Below are 20,156 nucleotides of genomic sequence, written 5' to 3'. Positions count from 1 at the left end.
AGAAGCCCGGACTGGTAAAGGAGACATAATGAGATGTGAGAGCAGCAGAAACTTGTGTGGAGGGAGCTCAGTGTTTGGGCTGTGGCAGAGGGGTGGCAGTGCCCGTCACTGCCCCATGGCCACGCTGAGTCCTTCGCTGCTGGGCGCTCAGACCTCAAAGTCCTCTCGCTCCTTCCCATGGTGGCACCCTCTCTCCTCATGCTGGAGCAGTGGGAAAGGACAGGGGCTGTGGGACCAGATCCTGCTCTGCCATCCTGGGGTCACTGAGGGAGCCTGGCAGCCTCCCGGCACCACCAACCCCCTTTGCCTTTTTCTTTTCCTACTTATTTATTTGTGGGGTTGTTGTTGCAGCTCGCGCGCTCTACCTGGCAATCCCACTCCCTTGCAGCGAAGGCAGGGCTTCTATTATGACTGGAGAGTGTCGTCTAGTGTTTTCTCTGAACGTATAATTTGCCATGTATGAAAACCATTTCCCGAATTAATTTACCTACTGCAAACAGTTTGTATTAATGAAAATGCATTTTTCATGTGGGTTTGCTGGAAAAGCTGGCTGGAGCTCAAGAGCTCACTTTATCCATCCGGCACGAGTAGGAGATAGAATTTGTTTAAAAATTAAATAAATAACACACCCACCCCCCATTTTTAATACAATATGGCCCAGCAATAATCTCCGAGGCGGACTGCAAGGGCTGCGGAAAGCTCCATCTGTGGCATTTTAATATGCAGCATTGTCTCCCTTTTTAATATCCCTCTTTCCCAGCGCGTGTTTGTGTGAGTGAGACGCGAGCTGCTGTCATCTTCCCAGGTCACATTTTGATGCTGGCAATGAACAGAAGTGGAGATGGATGCAGCCGCCGAGCCCTTCCCATATTAACACGCATATTTTAGAATAATTGATGCCGAATTCATCCTGCAGCCTCGTTTCTCCTCAGCCTTCCCCCACCCCCTCTTTCATAGCTGCATGGAAAAAAAAAAATCCCGTGATCCGTCCAGATGGCAGCTGGGGGCTCTCTGCTGAGCTGGGCCCTGCTCGGGGCTTCAGAGGCTCCTCCTGGCTGGGGTGGGATCAGGGTTGGAGGTGGGGATGGTGTTGGGCACCGTCTGCACCTCTCCCACAGTGCTGGGTCCCAGGGGCTCTGGCTTGGGGAGCACCAGTGATGCTCAGCAGGCTGGGGAGATCCCTCCTCTGGTCTGGGTGGCTGCAGCCCTGCTCTGCAGTGGCTGCTGGGACTCGTCATGGAGGTGGCACTGGGTGGTGGCACCTGGGATGGCACTTCCCAGCTGCCTGGCTTTCTGTAGAGGTGTGATACCAAAGTGCTTCCTGCAAACTTTACAGCCCTGCAGCAGGGAAGGGCAGAAGGAGGTTTTGCAGATGCTCTAAAACCAGGAGGTTTGAAAAATAATTCCAGACTAAACCACTTGGAAAGCTTACTCTAGGTTTGGGGTTATTTTCAATGATTGTGTGCTCTAAAAACCCTACCAAGATATTTTGTAGCAATAGCTGAGAATTAATTCAGGGTTGTTGGAAGGTTTTTAAGAGAGGCAAAAGAAGGTGCCAGGATGCTCCCATGCAGGATGGTTTGCACTGCCCTCTCCCTTCCTGGCCTTGGTGAGATTTTGACCAGATTGGGTTCAAGCCTTGGTGATTGTCCCCATGTGGAGCTGGCTGCTTCATGGCAGGGTTTGTCCCTGGGCTGTGACACTGAGTGTCCTGGCCCCACAGAGCACCCAGGGTGTGCAGCTGAGCCTGCAAATAATCCGGGGGGAATCGGAGGACATTTCCTGGGCTTGAACGTAAGCCTGGGCTTAAGTGTGAGCAGGGGACAGGCTGGCAAAGACCTTGCTGTGCCACCCTCTGTGCCATGTGTGGGTGATGGCAGGGGCTGGGGACACAGGAGAGGGATCCTGGGCACCAGGTGCAGAGGCAGCAGAGCCTGCTCTGTGTGCTCCAGTGCTGTCCTACATGGCTGTTGAGGGACCTGGTGTCAGTGTCCCCTGCAGCTCACTTTAGGAGGTTTGGGTGCCCTGATTGAGGCCATTCCTACACCCACGTGTGTGTCCCCTGCTACCCTGCACTGGTGGCATTGCAGCCCAGCCATTGTGGATTATTTTTCCCCTCAATATTCATCTGGCAGAGGAGCAGGTTGAGTAATTAGTGGATGTGCATGAACTTTACTGTGTTTTTAAGAGTTAAGAGGCTTGTGAGTTGGGCTGCTGGAGCTTGTGCCACTGGCACCGCGTGGCAGCCAGGAGCACAGCTGGACTGTCCCGTGCTGCTGTCACCTGCTCTGCAAGAGCTCAGCTTTCTGCAGCAGGACCGGGTGCCTCCTGTCCCCAGCAGCCCTGCTCTCTGCTCTGCTTGGGCAAGTTGAGCTCCATGGGCCAGGAGCCCCCTTGCTTGGCTGTGTGCGGGCGCTGCTCCTGCCCCTCCTTGCTCTCCTCATCACTTTTGGAGCTGGGCCCCGGGGCTGTCCTGGCACAGTGCGTGCCACGAAGGTGCCACTGAAGCGTGTAGAGCAGGAGGGAGCCCTGGGCAGAAGGCCAGGGGCCACAGAGGTGACCCTGCAGGCCAGTGACCACAGCGTCCATGCTGGGCTCGTGCCCTGAGCCACGCTGTGTCCTGGCGGGGGGGTGGATGGGCACCTCTGGGAGCCCTCACATCAAGCCAAGCCCAAGGGGCTGTAGGAGCCAGGGGGAGGGGAGCAGGGCATGGCCCAGCCCCTCGGGAGGCAGGTGGAACGTGTTGTGGCAGCATCTCCTCACATCTTTGCAGGGGCAGGGGGTCCACTCGCTCTCCTGCTAAGCTGCCCCAGCATCTCATTGCCCGTTGCTAGGAAATTGCATCTTATTTCAAGGTTGGATTTGCAGAAGTTGAGCTCCCAGCTGGGGACACTGCTGTGCCACTGTCAGGAGGACACAGAGTCTCTCTTCTCTGTGCCTGTGGTGGCCAGGCCACCTCTCCCCAATGGGCACAGGGACTGTGCTGTATCCCACAACTCCTTACGAATTCCTCCAGCCCTGACTCATTCCTGTGATCCTGCTTTGAACTATCCAGAGTATTTCCCTGATGCCTGTGAAGTGTGAGCTGTTACTCAGTGAGTGCCCTGTGCTCACCCAGAGGGGCTGCTGGTGGTGTGGGGTCAGCCAGCCCTAGGGTATGGCTTTCCTTCCAGGGGCTGGCTTTGCTCCCGGGCCTCTAACTGGGGCAGTGTCCATTTGCCTCATCTTAATCGTTATCAATAGGATGGGGTGGATGCTGCAGCATGCAGGGAGGGGGCTGCTCCTCTGCCTTGCTCCCATCCCTGTTGCCTTGATCAAAACGTGCAGCCCAATGCTCTGAGCGAGGTGGAAGGCAAAGAATAAACCCAACCGCCCTCTCCAAGCCATGCAGACTTCAGAGCAGCAGAGGAGGTTATGTCCTGGGGATTTTTTTTCTATTGCTTTTGCAGCACTAATGAGCAGGGAGGAAGTTCTGCTCTTTGTTCGAGTCGCGTTCGCTGATTTTTTTTTTCCCCTGGTGAGGAGCAGGGAGGGGAGGAGGGGATGCACCGCGCGTGCCTGTGTGGACACGTGGGACAGTGGCAGCAAACGGCAGCGTGGGCTCAGTCCTCTTCACTCCCAAGATTTTAGCAACGGGAGTTCCCTTTTTGAGGCTTCTCATCAGATCAAGACACGGTTCTGGCTTTAGCAGGATTCGTTTCAGCCTGGTGCAGGGCAGTGATTTGCAGCTCTTGAGTTTTCCACATTGCAACGGGAGCTTCCTGGCCTTGAGACTTTTCCCTGCAGGCTCCAGAAAGCTTCTCCCTCTGTTTTCTGCAGAGCTGGAACATCCCAGCACCAGCAGCCTTTGTGCTCTGGGTTGTTCACGCAGCTCCTGCTCAGCCAAGCACAGTTCTGGCTGCAGAAACTCCGTCTGCAAGAGGTCCTGACCCGCTGCTTGGGCTCTGCATTCCCTTCCCTCATATTCATAAGGTGTGGATCAGGCAGCTCTCTGAGCATCTTGTAGATGAAAACACCCAGGGCCTCTTCAGTCAATTCCTTTTCCTGGGGTCCTCTGCTAGTGATGGGTGCTGCTTGCCCTGGTCCACCCCAGCGCCCACAGCCCCTGTGCCAGGGGCTCAGTGCGACTTTATTGTCAGGCAGCATGAATCTCATTAGCTCATTTTTCTCTGGCTCGCTCAGCCCGGGGTTAATTTAATCCAGAAGTGGCTTCCGAGGAGGAGTGAAGCTTACTCTGCAAAGCCTAATGACCCCCTCTGGCTGCCGGGGCTGGGGCCGAGCTCTGGGCTGTGCCAGGCATCCAGAGAGGCTTTGGAGTGGGCGAGGAGGGACCCTGCACCTTCTCCTCTTGTTAGACAGGTATCCTAGCGTGGAATAATGACTGGAGTCCCAGCACAAGGGCTGGGCAGGCTGCTGGGGCTGGAGCCAGGGCATTGGGTCAGGAGATGGGTCCCCTGAACACAGATCGTCCTTTCCCTCCACCTAATCAGGGAGGTTTACTTAGCAAGCTGCAAAAAATCATTACATATGCTGCTAGTGGCCTGATTAATTAAGATCTCTGGTTCTCCGGGTAGGAAAAGACGACCTATATTTACTGTATGTAGGAAGACATCTGTCAGCTAGAAGCACTAGATATCCCAGTGCAGGTTTGTCCTGCTTTCTGCGGGCTCGGAATTGCAACTGTTTTGAAGCTCTGATGCAGCCCAAGTTAATTTTAAGATGACTGTTACTATTCTAAACATAAGGAAGGGCATATTTAGCCTCTCAGTACTCAAGAAGGCAAAACCCCCTGCATGTTTCTAGTAATTTTTCCCTAACAGTTTGCACAAAACAACAACAACAAATCCTATTTGCTTTCTGCAAAAGAATATGTTGGAGGGTGATCGTAAAATAGATTATTTTTAAATCTGCAGATGGTTTCCACATATTCCTCCTCAGCTCACTGCAGCTTTCCACCTCAGTAAACTGGTTTGTAATTTAGCCGAGGGCTGTGGAGCAAGCGTTCTGTCGTCTTGTTTTTCTTGTTCGCCTCCTTTGTGCCCCCCTCCTTTTCCTCACCCCTTTCTCTCCTATTTCCCCCCACTCCCCTGGCACTCAGGGTTGGGGTGGGGGTGAAGGCTCAGCTTTGGGTCCTCCCTCCGTCCCATGGCAGGGGGATCCTGCTCTGACCCACTCAATCCCCTTCTCTGGCAGGGTGGTTGGGGGGTTGGCACAGGGATGTGCAGCCCCTGAGAAGATAATTAGTGAAAGGACACACTTCCAGCCCCAGGCCCCCCCCTTGGTTCTTCCCCCCCCCAGCACCCGTGAAGGAAACACCATGCTTTTTATTTCTTTGTTCTTTCATGCTTTGGCGTGATAATTATTGAGATTTCACTGCAGGGCAAAATGATCATTTGACAATGTAAGTGGGGAAAATAATTCTCATGTTATCCAGCAGCCTTACTCTTATTATAATTATGGCCAAACTCCTGCGGTCTGAAGTGGGGGCAAAGAATTTCCTCCGACGTGGGTATTTGTCTTTTCAAGCTTTCTCAGGATTTGATTGCAGATGTGAGCATTATTTTCCCTCCCATATTTTTAATAACCCAAGGTTGCTGATGGATGGCAAAGGACTGAAGTACCTGTTGTTTTCCCCTTTGTTTTCATTAAGCGTTTTCCATTTCTGTCATTCTTGGTGTCTGTGATGGATTTTTATGAGCAAACACCTTGGTTAGAGCCATTCAGAGTTGTTTGTACAGCAACCACAAAACGCAAGGAAAAAAAAAGGTGAAATTGGATAAGATGCAGCAAATTAGCCCCTCTTGAATCAGGGGACAGCGATTGCTTGCTCTGTGCCACCAGTGTCTGCTGGATGACCAGGCAGAGCTGTGTGCTGACCATGCCCTTGGGCTGGGTGCTGAGGTGGCAGGAAGGGAGCTACAATATTTGGTCCCTTTTGGTGTCCCCTTGGCATTGGCAGGGCCACTGGCACAGCCTCTCCAGATGTGTGGCCAGTCTCCCGGGCTCTCCGTGATGTCCCTTGTCCAGGGTGAGCAGGAGGCTGCTGTCCCCTGGGCCGCTGGGAAACGCGTGACAGACCCGAGGCATCAGCAGCCTCATTACTGCCCGGGTGCTGGGTTTGCCATTCTTAGCGACTTCCTGTTTGCCTCTTTGAGATGCAAATTTTTGCACAGTCCTCGATCCAGATTCTCCTCTCATTAACATGAAATCTGACTAGTTCCGTGGTTTTTTAAATAGCAAATTATAAATAAATAAATAAATTAACCACTGTGCCCAGACGGGAGCTGGACATCAGCAGAGACCCTGTGCCAGCTCCTGAGCCCCTCCAGAGCAGCAGCAAACACACACTCAGCCTGTGGACCGAAGCCTTTCCTCTCTCTTCCTCCTGGAAAACGAGGCTCCTTGTAATAGGACTTAAAAAAAAAAAAAAAAAAAAAAAAACTCTAGAAAAATCCTTTTTTGAAATGAGTGTTATCTCGGCGGATTCTATATATTTTTTTATGTCTGCCGTAATCTGTACCCGCCTCAGCTCAGTGCCTGGAGAGGCTTGATGCTACGGCTGAAGCAGATGACACTGTTTTGTGGAAAATGTCTCTCCAGTTATTTGGAGCTCCCCTTGGAAATAGTGCTGGGACTGCGGGCAGAGCAGTGGGCAGGGTGCGGTGGGCTGGCCCCAGGGGCTGTGGGGCTCTCTGGGGATGCTTTTTGCATGGCATGCCCTTCCCCTGCCCCCCTTCCCCTGCCCCCTTTCTCTGCCTCCCCCCACCCCGCTTGCTGGCACATAATGAGTTTGATAAGAAATTGTCTCGTTAACAGGATTAGCCATGGAAATCTCTAGTCCCCTCCTATTCATTTGGTAATGCTCTTCATCCTGTTGGGTAATTTGCTGCTGGTATTAGATGACTCCAGACCACCTCGGGAGGTTAATTCCTCCTCTTTCCTCTATAGTGCCTGTTGGGGGGAGCGGGGGTTGCTCTGTGTGTGCCCCCGGGAATTCCTCCTCCCCCTTCGTTCCAGTGGAAGTGTGTCATTTCCCAAGGAAGGTGGTGGGAGCACCGCGCATATGGAATGGTGCAGAAATAGCGAGGGTTCCCCTCCTCTCAGGTGAGACGATGATCCCGGCTCTGGCTTCATTCAGCTCCCGCCTGCGTGGCGTTTGCAGCTCAGAAACTCAGCCTTTGGCTTTCCTTCCCCCCAAAAATAAGCTTCCTGTGCACAAAATCGGAACTTCCTGTACGCTTTCGTTGCCCGGAGAGAGAGAAATGCAGATGGTGAAGCCATCGCTGCGAGAGTGAAGTGACAGAGATGTTAATTGTGCTGTGGACTGGAAGATTTGGGAGATAATGTGTCCTTTAGGATGTGGGAGCAAGGGGCACTACGGAAGGGCTATAGCGGGGTGATTCCCACCCAGGGAGGTTGTGGAGTGGTCGCTGGTGGGCTGGGGTCCTGCGGGTCGCTCTGCAGCCTGCTGGGATGGGCTCTGCGGTGCTTGTTGTTCCTCTGCCAGAGGAAGTGAGAGCTGATCCGTGGGGCAGAGGACTTGTCCCTTCCCTGGAGCGGGGACCTGGCACTGTGGCTGCCAGGCAGCAGTGTGACAGGGAGGTGACAATGACATCCTCCTTTTAAACCTTGCCTGAGTTTTGCTTCTCTCCCTCTCTCTCTCTCTCTCTCTCTCTCTCTGGCGGGTTTCTGTTCCTCTCTCCCTCTCAGCGAAGCCATTTAAATGCAATTCCATTCCTAAAGCTCTCCCTCATGCATGCCTAATGAGCGGCAGGCAGCGGCGCCGGCACGGGGCCGAGCGGGATCCAATCTCGCCGAGTGTCGACAAGTCATTTGGAAGAAGCCCTGGGAGCGCGCCCGGTTTTATTACGGCGTAATTAGAAGTAAAATCTTGTTGGGAGAGGAGAATGAGAGACGGGCGTTAATCCTGTAACGGGAGGAGATGGAGCCGGGCTTATAAAGGAGATTAGGGAGGGCGGGCGGGCAGCTCGTCACAACTCCCCGACTTCCACCAACCTCCTCTGCTGCTTCCCCCTCTCTGGCTCTGCAGCTTCCAGCAGTAGGCAGGGGACTGGCATCCCTGCCTGCTCCTGCCCGTGCCACGGCACCGGGTTTGCAGAGCTCCTGGTCCCCAAGTGAGCCCTGTGCCAGGAAAATGGCATCCCGGATCAAGTGCCGTGACAGCAGCAGCAGAAAACCTCCAGCTTTGTTCTTTGGGGCTTCCCCCTCTGTGCCTTCCCCCCGGGGAGCCGTTTTTCACTGTAAACACAGCCAGAAATAGCACCAAACTGTTATTGGATTTGTCCGGGATGCCTTGGGATGCATGTGCTCAGAGTATGGCTAATTCATAACCGCTGGCACCTATTGATTCTCCAGCAGTTAAAGCAGACTGCGTAAGGAAATATCAGCCCTGCAGTGCCAAGGGAAAGTTATCTCATTAGTCTTATGAACTATAAAACGCGCTCTCTCCTGAAGGCCTGACCCCATTGTTGTTATAAATCTATATTGGATGGAGCCGGAGCTGGTAAACCTGCATTGACTGTCATTTTTCTTGTGAAATTGGAAGGCCCTTGGGACAGGTGTTTGAAGTTCCACAGGCACTGCAGGCAGCTGGATGCAGGTCAGGGTTTCATGTGCCATGCTAGCCCCCTGCTCTCATGTTCTCCTGGGGCTGGTGAGAGGGCTGGGGGGGCTTTGGCAAGTCCTTTCCAAAGGCAGTGTCTCGAGCCAATCTGGAAGAATTATCAGCAGCGCATCGCTTCCATCTGGCCAAGGATATCCTAAATCTTCTGCTTCCCGGAAAGCTTTTGCACCTTCCGGCGGGCAGAAAAGATCGGATTTTATCTGGCAATCTTCAACATTAATCTCGCTGGCAGACTCAGCACTAAGTCACTTGCACAAGGTCTCTGTCGGAGCCATTTCCATCAACCTCTTCCCTGCATCCCCCCACGTCTTGCCCCAGCTCCTTTGTGGAGCCCTTTGCCTCTTGTGGGAATGCAGAGTGGGAGCTGCTGTGCTGGGATGGAAAGCTGGTGTGGGGTGTGAGGGCACCCCCAGAACTGGTGCTTGCAGGGGAGCAGATGCATGGCGTGTCTGCACGAAAGGACATGTGTGTGGGGAAGGGGATGCCACAGGGGCTGCCGAGCACTTTGCAAAATGCAGCCCCCATTACCATGGAAATGGGCTCCCCCCCTCCGCCTCAAATTCCAGTGCAGCCAGTACTCCCCACTTACTGGTTTGATGGGAGATGAAAAATTAATGTTTGATTTGTATGTTGTTTCAGCTGGGCTGGCAGGACTTGCCCCCCTCCCTTTCCTCTTTCCAGGGGCTGGGATAGGTTCCTTGGTGCCTGCTGGGTGCAGCCAAGCAGATGGACACCCCCAGCCCTGCTCAGGCTGGGTGGTGGCTGGTGCTGGAATAACCCCCATGGACTCTGCAGGTGAAGGCTCCTGTCACCAGGAGCACTGGCAGCGGGGCAGGAAATGGGTTTCCAGGGGAGCTTCTCCCCAGGGACTCTCCTCACCCTGCTTTCTGTGGGGCCACTCCAGTGTGCCAGGGCCCTCCTGTTAATGACTATTAATATTCATGAGGAATTACAGGGGTCAGCCTGAGGACTGTCCTCCTGTGCACTGGTTTCTTGCCAGGCTCCAAAATCTGCTGGCGTGAGGGGGGCTACCCTGCCTGCTCTGCCCTGCCTGCTCCCCTGCCTTCTTCCCCAGCACGCAAATAGCAGCTCAAGCCCTTATTTGTTTGCACATGCTTCTAAGTAAGTTAAGCTAATTATTAACTCAGCGGGACGGATTCACTTTTAATTGCCGCCTTGCTACGCCGCACGCGGCGATGCGGCGGTGTGACAGAGCATCGTGCTGCTGGAGCATTGTGCCACACACTGCCCAGCCCTCTGCAGCCACTCCAGAGCTCAGGACAGGGGGGAGAGGGCTGCGGGCAGGCTGCCTCAGCTAGACCCCCTGGATTGCACCCCAGGGAGCGCAGGAGTGTGTAGGGACACCCTGAGCCCACCTTTGTGCCTGGGTGGGTGGGTTTGCTGCAGGGTGGGTGTTGAGGGCCTGGGAGATCTTGCATTGAGTCACGGCTGGCTCGCTCACCCTTCTCCTCTATTTGTGTCTCCAGAAAATAGGTTTTTTATTACTTCTTACGGAGGTTTGTACATATCGGACGTGCAGAAGGAAGATGCCTTGTCCACCTACAGGTGTATCACCAAGCACAAGTACAGCGGGGAGACGCGGCAGAGCAACGGAGCCCGACTTTCGGTCTCAGGTGAGCATGGGGTGGCTGCTGGCAACACTGGCAGAGAGGAGCCTGAGCCCACCAGGGTATCCAAAGCCTGCATCCCCGGGGTGCAGGAGGGAGCAGTGGCATCGCTACTTCCCCAGACAGAGGGGACATCCCGGTGGGGGGTAGGAGTTCCCGTCGGGGCTGCACAGGGGGGTTTCACAGTGCCCCCCAGCACTCAGTCCCCCCGGTGCGGTCCGCGGCGAGCGGCAGCGCCACGCGGCACCCCGAGCGAGAGGCGATGGGGTGGGAGGCAATGGGATGTGACAGCCGGCGATGTGAGCAGCCTGACGCGATGCGACGAACGTGCAAGCGATACTGCGGCGCAGGCAGCGCAGTCCGGAGTGCCGGGTGTCTCGGGGCGCTCCTGACTCCACTGACTGCCCAAATTACTCCGCTCGGGAGGAGTTCGCTTGACTCCGCGCGCAGCTGCAGCGCCCGCTCCCTGCCATATGCTTTTTTCATCCCCGGGTTGGGGCTGTGCTCCCGTGCCTGCTCCTTCCATTAAGCCCACGGGGTAGGGAAGGGGCTGGAGTGGCCAGGATGGAGCCTCTTGGAGACTGCAGGGTCCCTGTCCTATCTCAGGACCCCAAGGATCATGGGCAGCCACTGGGTCCAACATACTCTTCATGATTGTGTTCCATCTGGCCCAGTCCTCTCCTGGTCCCTGTCATTATTCACCTGTCGTGGTATTTTACTTCTGCTTGGGAGTATGGAAAGAGGTTTTTTTCCCCAGGAATTTAATTTCACGCCTGAGACCTGGTCATTAATTTTCTCCTTTCCCAGCTGCCTGATGGGCCTCTTTGCTGGTAAATTTTGAAATGTGCCACAGAATTTGTGTATTTTGCACCAATTAGGTGTCACCTTGAGTAATTCCCCCAGTGCAGAGTTTATTTGTCCCATCAGCAAGTAAGATGGGTTTCCCTCTCACCAAGCCTGCTGCCCAGATTACAGAAGGCAGTGCTGGCTGTCCCGGGGGACACAAGGCCACCCCTGCCTGCCCTGGCCCCATGGAGGAGGTGTCTGGTGTTCAACACCCCTGTCCAGCAGAGCAGGGGACAGGGAGAGCTGCTCAGTGGCACCAAGGGTTCATTGTGGTGCTGGTGTCACGGGGAGCGACCTCACCACGTCCCCTTTGCCAAACGAACCCATCTCCTCCTCAAACGCAGACCCTGCTGAGTCCATCCCCACGCTGCTAGACAGCTTCCAGCCACGGGAGGTGCGGGCGGGCGGGCTGGTGGAGCTGCCCTGCATCGCCTCGGGATACCCCAACCCCGCCGTGCGCTGGATCAAGGATGGGCGCCCGCTCCCTGCCGACGGCCGCTGGGCCAAGCGCGTGACGGGCCTGACCATCAGCGACCTGCGCGTGGAGGACAGCGGCACCTACATCTGCGAGGTGACCAACACCTTCGGCTCCGCAGAGGTCACGGGGACCCTCACGGTCATCGGTGAGAGCCAGCGGGGTGGGAGGGGGCGCGGCGGCGGGGAGAGCTCTGTCCTGCTGCCCGGGACACGGCTGGATAAAGCCTTCTTAAATGGAAAGCCTTTATAAATAGGAAGTCTCAGAGGTTTTATGCAGCTTGATCAATTCCAAGGCTGGTGTCTCAGGTGGCGAAGCCAGTTTTAGGTTCAGTGCCTTGGCGCTGTGTTTTGTTGACTTCCATAAAATAATCTCCAGCCAAACACCATCTGGGTAGGTCACATATGTGTTGTTCCCAGGGGTTCCTCTTGTCCCTGGGATCCTGGAGGTGACAATGTCAGCTGGTAGGCATCTGCCTGCCTCGTGCAGTGACGTTTTACACCTAGTCAGGCTGGTGCTCCCAGGGCAGGAGGGGCAGAGAGGACACAGGAATGGTGGGGCACTGCCCTGTGCCACCAAATGCCTCGCCCACTCTTTCCCTTTCTCGCACAGACCCTCTGCGTGTGACCCTCACACCAAAGAAGCTCAAAACGGGCATCGGCAGCACCGTCATCCTCTCCTGTGCCCTCAGCGGGTCCCCCGAATACGTCATCCGCTGGTACCGCAACACGGACCTGGTGGTGGTGGATGACTACATCTCCATCCGGGGGATCAGCAACGAGACCCTCCTCATCACGGCCGCGCAGAAGAGCCACTCTGGGGCCTACCAGTGCTTTGCCACCCGCAAGTCCCAGACGGCACAGGACTTCTCCATCATCATGCTGGAGGGTGAGCTGGCTTCCTCAGAGCTAGCAGGGACTTTTCTCTGCCCTTCTCTGGGCTGCTGCATCCCCAGGGTGTGCCAGGATGTTTTGTGCATGGCTGGAGGGCAGTGAGTCCTGCAGGGGTGGGGGGTGTCCTGGGACAGACTGCTTCCAGCTCTGCAAGCAGCTCAGGGACACAGCACAGCCAGGATAGGCAAGGACCAAAATAAGGGTTGACTTGCCTCCCCCAGCCCTTGGCCAGGCGCTGCCATTGACCAGCAGTCCCCTCCCCAACCCAGGCTGTTTGGTGGCTGGGCTCTACTGAGTCAATTGTCCCCTCCAGCCAGCGCTGGTACCCACCAGCATCTGTCCTCTGCGGGTGTTGCCGACGGGTGCTCCCCCCTTCTCCGGCTGAGCCGGAGTCTCCGCGGGTGACTGCTGCTGCCTGTGGCTGCTGTTCCCTGACCCCCCTCCCCCCGGGTGCCCCCCAGATGGGACCCCCCGCATCGTCTCCTCCTTCAGCGAGAAGGTGGTCAACCCCGGGGAGCAGTTCTCCCTGATGTGTGCCGCCAAGGGGGCCCCCCCGCCGACTGTCACCTGGGCGCTGGACGACGAGCCCATCCCGCGGGACAGCGGGCACCGCACCAACCAGTACACCATGTCTGATGGCACCACCGTCAGCCACATGAACGTCACCAGCCCGCAGATCAAGGACGGCGGCGTGTACCGGTGCACCGCGCGGAACTCGGTGGGCAGCGCCGAATACCAAGCGCGAATAAACGTAAGAGGTGCCTGTCTACTTTTAAATATCAGAATAGGACTTTTACTGGGCTTTTGGTTTTGTTCTGTTCCCTGGCCGGCCGCTGATCCTCACCTCTCCCTCCTGCCCCCCAGCCACCCCACCCCTGCTCCCCGAGCCCCTGGCTCCTGCCACAGGAGCAGCTGAGCCTCCCCCCCTGTTTATAGCAGGACTTTAAGAAGCACAAAGCAGTCCCAAAGCCTCAGAGAGTTGGAATGTGGCTTGGAGGGGGCAAAAAGGGCAACAGTCTCCTCAGCAGGGTCCACTCACCCTGCTGAGTCCCTACCTCAGGGTCTGTGCCCCAACCTGAGGGACACCCTGCACGGAGAAGGCGGTGATGGGTGCAGAAGCATCCCAGCCCCCCCCATGCTCTCCCAGTGCCCCCCCCAGCACCCGCCAGCACAGGGATCTACATGACAAACGATGATGAGGCAGCACGTGAAATTGTGGAAAATGAGCTTTGATTTGTCACGTCTGTGTTTTCTTTGTCTGCTAAAAGCCATGGCCGCGTTAATCACCGTGTTATCAGGGCTGGAGCGTGGCACTCGGTGCTTTATGGGGAGCGCTCTTGGGCATGGGGTATTCTGTAAGCCCCTGCCCATCAATAATCACCAGTTAAAGCTTCCAGGCTTGCAGGTGGGAGCGAGACGGAGACAAGGTAGCATTTATTTGTCTGCTGAGAGGGAGAGGGTTGGAGGGCTGGGCTTGCCTGTGGCTTTAGGTTTGCACTGGATCTGGTGGCTTTTTGGCTGGGATCCCAGGAGAGGCTGAATTTTGCTGCTGTTTCCTGCTGAATTTGGAGCAAGTTCATCTCTCAGCCACGAGAAGCCAGAGCAGTGTTTTCAAGGAGGATGTTTCCTGTTTCACTTCTCCCCTCTCACAGCTCTTAACGGGCTAGATTCTGGGTTGGTTTTTTGCCCTGGAGTGGAGCAAGTCCCTCAGAGAGGCTCAGGAGAGAATTACAGATCAAGATGGTGGTTTCTTTCCTCCTGCCAGTGCCAGGCTTGGAAAGGTATGGCTTAGGGCATTTGCCCATGGAAGTCAGGTTCCTGTAGCAGCTCTAGTCAAGGACATTTGGCATGATGCTGGCAGCTGCCTTTTAAGAGCTCAATTTCCCACATGGGTTTGGAGGGGAGCCCATGCCTGCTCCTTGCCCAAAACTGGGTCTCGACTGCTCTGGTTACCTCCGTGGCCTGTGAAGCTCGCTCTCAACTAGCAGCAGATCTGCATGCAACCAAACTGCCTTTCAGAATTAACCTAGCCTGCCTCTTCCTTCCTCCCCAATATGTAGGTCCCCCCAGCATCAGAGCGATGAAGAACATAACGGCGGTAGCGGGTAGGGACACTTTCATCAACTGCAGGGTGATTGGGTACCCGTATTACTCCATCAAGTGGTACAAGGACTCTTTGCTGCTGCCTGATAACCACCGCCAAGTGGTCTTTGAGAATGGGACTCTGAAGCTGATGGATGTCCAGAAAGGCATGGATGAAGGAGAGTATCTGTGCAGTGTGCTGATCCAACCCCAGCTCTCCATCAGCCAGAGCGTCCATGTCACTGTCAAAGGTAAGCAGGTGGAGAGGCTTTCCTGGGGCAGATGGAGAGGCCGTGTAGGTCACGCTGGGGACATCTCTGCTGCAGGACAGGGGCAGGGAAGTGTGGCACGGGGCCGTGCTCCGCAGCCCATGGGAGCTCAGCTCCCACCACGGCAGCCTTAGGAGCAGCGACCTGGTCCTGCCTGTGTGCCTGCAGCCAACCCTGAGCCAGGCTGTATCCATTTCCCCTGACAAGCCATAGAGCAAGGATTTACGGTGTAAACATACCATATTAAAACATCTAACCTTTGCTCGGATCACCTTCACCGATGTTTTTCTGTGTGTGTTAGCTTTTAAAAAAATAATACTCATGGTCTTCCGAGCGCACAGAACATCTTAAAAGCTTCTCCAGTCCATCAATTATTCAGCCCCATTGAGGGAGCTATCAGTCCTAATGAATTGAGCCGGATGCATCCCCTCTCAGTGCCTCGCTGAGATTGTGCAGCGAGTGTGCAGCACTCCTGGACCTCCCCTCCTCAGAGTTGTGGGGTTGTCCCTGCCCGTCGCCAGCTCTGTGTTTGCAGTAAATCATTTAGACAAACACAGCGGCGCTGGGGATGGAGATGGCCAATTGTCTTTCTCCATCTCACCCAGCTGGGTATTTATGGACTGGATTTTCCTCTGATCCCCCCTCCCTCCCCTCCTGTCCACCATTTTCTTATTAGGAATCAGGTTAGCAGAGAGTGCATCAAGCTGATTAGAGATGTTGCCACTTGATTAGCTAACACTCCTCTCCGAGCAGGCTGCGGGTAACCTGGCTAAGGGCAGTGTGGAAGGACATCTCTTCCTGGGGTCTGCTGTGTCCCCTGCTTTCCTCACCTTGTACAAACCCCTGTTTATGGGCAACCCCAGGGCTTGCAAAGAGGCCGTAGCTGAGTGAAGGCTGCTCTTCTCCTGAGATGAGTGGGACAGGCAGTGTAAAGAGAGCACCTATTGGGATGTGTATGTGTGGCATTAAGTAACAGGGTTGGCACTGGGAGGATGCAGGATGCTAAAGTTCAGCTGAGGATCCAGTTATTCTGGGAAGCAGCTAGCCAGCCCTTTGAATCTGAATTTACTGCCTCAGTTCATGGACAGTGAGAAGCTGTGGAAGGTGGGTGGGTGGAGTACGGTGTGGGCCAGTGGCTCATTGCTCTGCCACAGCCAGATGGCTTCATTCTGCTTGTGGCATGGGTGCCAGAGCTACACCCAGCCCTGTGTGCTGGATTCCTTGGAAGGGTCTGTGGAAAATGATTGCAAAGGTCCTGGAAGACCCTCAGAGTGGAGCAGAGAGAATAAATACAACAGGTTAGAGTGAGCAGCACGGCATAGCGAGGAGCAGCACTTCTCTGTGCCTCCCAGAAGCATGGTCCCAGCATCCAGCCTCCTCCAGAGTGCCCTGACAGCTCCTTGTTCCACAGACACTTGGGGGATGAGTTGGGGGAGAGGTGCTGAGCAGGCTCTGGCTGGGGGGAGCCGGGCATGGCACGCTCTGGTGCCGAGGGAGCCAGTCCCTACCCTGGCAGCTTGGCAGCGGCCGGCAGGGCGTGTTCGGAGAGGCGTGGATCCACAAGCCCATCCCTGCTCTGCAATAGACTGCAGTGCATTCCCAATTAATTATTCATTAATTATGGAAAACAGGCAGTGTTGGCTCCATGGCTCCAGCAGCTCAAGCCACGTTGCTGTAGCTGATGAAGGGGCAGGCCAGCCCTGCCTGCACCACCTGCCTGCCAGGGCTGGTAGCCCAGGGATCCCACTCACCCACTGCTCCATGGAGCTGTCGGCCAGGTTGGGACCCAGCATGGGGACCTCAGGGTGTAGGTGGGAGCCCAGGGCTGTGCATGGTGATGCCAGGAGCTGCTCCTGCACCTGTACAGGAGGGCAGCTTCTTTCTGCCGAGGGGACAATTGGCAGCCTGCTAATTTAATTATGGAGGCTGCAGAAAGAGGATCTCGTCTACCAGGTGCTGAGCCTTGTTAAGCTAATTGTCTCCCTCTCTCCGCTTTCTTCCCCCTCCCACATCGCCAGAGATGCTGCGGTTGCCTAATTAAGTTATCAGAAAGATAATGGCTGGTTCTGAATCCAGTGCCTTTAAGAAAAGCATCCATCTAATAATTGCTTCAGTGCCAGCAGATAAATGCTGAGGCGGAATTTCGGCTGACACGTGCAGGGGGTGGCCGGGGCTTCCCCTGGAGCAGGGTGGCAGTTCTCCATCCTGCTCCTGGTGTAGTGGCCCTGCCAGGTGGGAGATGTCTTCCCACTGTCATCTTCTCAGCAACATCTCTGGCTCTCCCCAGCCAGTTTACTGGTAAAAACAAAAGCTGGCCTTGGTTTCTGGGCTGCTTCTCCTCCTGGAGCAGCATCTCCCCCAAGCCCCGCTGTGGCCCGTGTACCCCTGGGAAGTCTTTCCCAGAGGGGGGGGGCTCTCCAGCACACTCTGCCTCTCCCCTTGACAGTCCCTCCGCTGATCCAGCCCTTTGAGTTCCCACCAGCCTCCATCGGGCAGCTCCTCTACATCCCCTGCGTGGTCTCCTCTGGGGACATGCCCATCCACATCACCTGGAGGAAGGACGGGCACGTCATCCTCTCCGGCTCCGGAGTCACCATCGAGAGCAAGGAGTTCATGAGCTCCCTGCAGATCTCCAGTGTCTCCCTCAAGCACAACGGGAACTACACCTGCATCGCCAGCAACGCCGCTGCCACCGTCAGCCGGGAGCGGCAGCTCATCGTGCGGGGTGAGTCCCGTGGGGCTGGGAGGGTGGAAAGCAAGGAGCAGAGCAAAGGGATGAGGTCAAGCTGTCTCCTGGTTGCAGGGATGGTGCAGAAGCAGGTAGGAGGGTGAGGAGCAGGGCCAGCAGTGTGCCCATGGCAGGGAGCAGTTGAGAGGAGCTGATGGGGTTTTGGCTGCTGTGACCTCTTGTCTCTCTCTCGTTACGCAGTGCCTCCTCGCTTCGTGGTCCAACCCAACAACCAAGATGGCATTTATGGTAAAGCCGGGGTGCTGAATTGCTCCGTCGATGGGTACCCCCCTCCGAAAGTCATGTGGAAACATGCAAAAGGTAGGGGTGAGCCCCGGGGTCATGGAGGGGCCCAGCTGGGAGCCTTGCAAGCACTCCTCTGCCTGGGCTGAGCTCTACATCCCTCTGTCCCCTCCCAGGCAGTGGCAACCCCCAGCAGTACCACCCCATACCCCTCACGGGACGCATCCAGATCCTGCCCAACAGCTCCTTGCTCATCCGCCACGTGCTGGAGGAGGACATCGGGTACTACCTCTGCCAGGCCAGCAACGGCGTGGGCACAGACATCAGCAAGTCCATGTTCCTCACCGTGAAGAGTGAGTAGTCAGGGCCAAGCAGGATCGATGCGGGGGCACAGGGAGGGCATCGATTCCCCTCCTCTAGAGACCTGCTTCCTTTTTGCTATTAAACACACTTTGTCCTTAATAAGAGCAGGCAATCAATCTACATCATACAGGAGGAAAGGAAATAGCTGGGCTAATTTGACAGGGATGGGCTGGGAAGTGTTGTTAGACACCATGTTTGAACTGCGCTTATTATTGGATTCCTCTCCTGTTGCTATCAGTAGAATGCATAATCTCCAGCTCCTCTCTATTTATTTTGATTGTTGCTGCCGTGAGTGTTCAAATCTTGAAAAGGGGATGGTGGAGTGGGGACCAGCTCTTGCCTGTCTCAGATGGAGCAGGGTCGCAGATGGGGGGGACAAGGCTGTGTGAGAGCATCTTGGGCAGCACCTCACTGCCTCCCCCCCAGCCAAGTGCTTGATTTCCCCAGCATCAGTAGACATTTCTCTCAGGGCTTCTCCCCTCCCCACCCAGGCTTTGCTTCCCTGGGTTTCTGCCCCCCTCCCTGTCATCTGTTTAATTTATCCTGCCAACTGATGAATCGAGGCGAGCGACTTCAAACAAGACACTTCAATAAGGCGCAGGTACAAAGTCGAGGCGATTAATCCCAAGCGAGCGTGCAGGAGTCTGGGAGCCTGAACTGCTGCCTTGTCCCCGCTCTCTGCCGTAATTGCATCCCAGGACAGGTTGCTTGCTGACTTGAATAGCACATAACCTTATTATGCATGTGCTTCTACATTTCCCAGAGACCTCACAGCCTTTGAAAAGGTTTGGATGAATAGGGAGACAGAGCGCCACAGCCAATTAAGCATTATATGGGGCTCTTTGTTTTGTTTCGGATTTGGGTTTTTGTTTGTTTAGTGAAATGTCAGGCCAATTAAAGCCAGATCAGCGCTGGCTTTCCTGGAAAGTCAGGACGCTGCGGACGGAACTAAATGGAAGTTAATCAGAACCCAAACAAAGTGTGCAGGGGGTCAGCAGGGAGAGGGGAGCAGTCAGCATCCCCTTCCCGGGGATGTGGGCCATTTGCCAGGTGGGCAAGGAGAGCAGCCAGCTTGGCTTGTACCGGCCAGGGAAGGTGGCCCTGGGGGGTCAAAGGTTTTGGGGAGAGAAGAGATGGGCAGGTTCTAGGGTTGGGGAGTCACTCGGCTGCCGTGTGGTGAGAGCATAACTGATTGCTTCCATGCAATTTGAATTAATCTCATGCTTCAGGTGAAACTCGGCTAATCAGTGTAGAAAGGAAGCTGAAATGGGTGCAATCAAATTAACATCACAGAGCCATCTCTAAACAAGAGAGAGGGGGGCGGGAGAGGCAGGCACAGCCCTTGTCACCCTTGTCACCATTCTCATTCAGTTGTCACCAGTAGCTGCGAAGCAGCTCATGCCCCAGCCCGGCAGAGCGAGCCAGGGCTGACAATCCCCTTTGTACCCAGGCTTATCTCGCCCAGTGAGCTGGACCAGCCCCTTGTCAGGGCCTTGTTAACAAGGGGACACAAGGGGAGCACGACAGGGCACAGGCAGGACAGGCAGTCACAGGCTTTGGAGGCAAAGCTCTCCTGGGGGGAAGGCTATCTGCAGAGCAGGACTGGCACAGGGCTTCAGCTGCTGCTGTGCTGGGCAGAAACCAGCAACCAGCACCAGCGATGTCCCTGTCCCCAAGGACAGGGACATGGGACAGCTGTGAGCAGCCCCAGTGGTTCCTTTGTGGGGCAGGTGTCAGGTGTCCCCTCAGTGCCCTGTTCCATGCTGCCTGCACGGTTCATCAAGGTTTGCTTTTGGTTGATGTTGCTGTTTCCCCTCTCTGGGCTCTGCACCGCCCTCCTGGGACCCTGGCAGTTGAGAAGAGCTGATATGTTTACATCCAAGGAGCTGCTTTAATCAAACATCAATAAGTGCATTTCACTGCAGCAGAGCCTGAAACCAGTCTCCTCTCCTGGGGCCATCACAGCCCTGTGGGGCTGTCCTGCC

The 20,156-nt window shown here is 55.5% G+C and overlaps 1 protein-coding gene across 4 annotated transcripts in view; it reads left to right on the top strand.

Annotated features, from left to right (window-relative positions):
• Positions 1 to 20,156, top strand: part of DSCAML1 (DS cell adhesion molecule like 1) — a 79,122-nt gene that overhangs the window by 39,463 nt on the left and 19,503 nt on the right. For 2 of the 4 annotated variants that reach the window (XM_071769105.1, XM_071769104.1), the window contains exons 4-11: positions 10,132 to 10,278; positions 11,463 to 11,741; positions 12,206 to 12,481; positions 12,948 to 13,244; positions 14,547 to 14,819; positions 17,284 to 17,562; positions 17,767 to 17,886; positions 17,985 to 18,161. In XM_071769105.1, coding sequence (XP_071625206.1) covers positions 10,132 to 10,278; positions 11,463 to 11,741; positions 12,206 to 12,481; positions 12,948 to 13,244; positions 14,547 to 14,819; positions 17,284 to 17,562; positions 17,767 to 17,886; positions 17,985 to 18,161 — 1,848 coding nt within the window. Of the gene's footprint in view, positions 1 to 10,131; positions 10,279 to 11,462; positions 11,742 to 12,205; positions 12,482 to 12,947; positions 13,245 to 14,546; positions 14,820 to 17,283; positions 17,563 to 17,766; positions 17,887 to 17,984; positions 18,162 to 20,156 lie in introns of those variants that run through there. The other 2 variants (XM_071769106.1, XM_071769107.1) reach the window with 2 other exon arrangements.

Source organism: Heliangelus exortis, chromosome 26, assembly GCF_036169615.1.
Source record: "Heliangelus exortis chromosome 26, bHelExo1.hap1, whole genome shotgun sequence".
In the NCBI taxonomy this organism is placed as follows: Eukaryota; Metazoa; Chordata; class Aves; order Apodiformes; family Trochilidae; genus Heliangelus; species Heliangelus exortis.
Note: the sequence above shows the minus strand (reverse complement) of the source record. Positions and strands in the feature narration are given on the sequence as shown.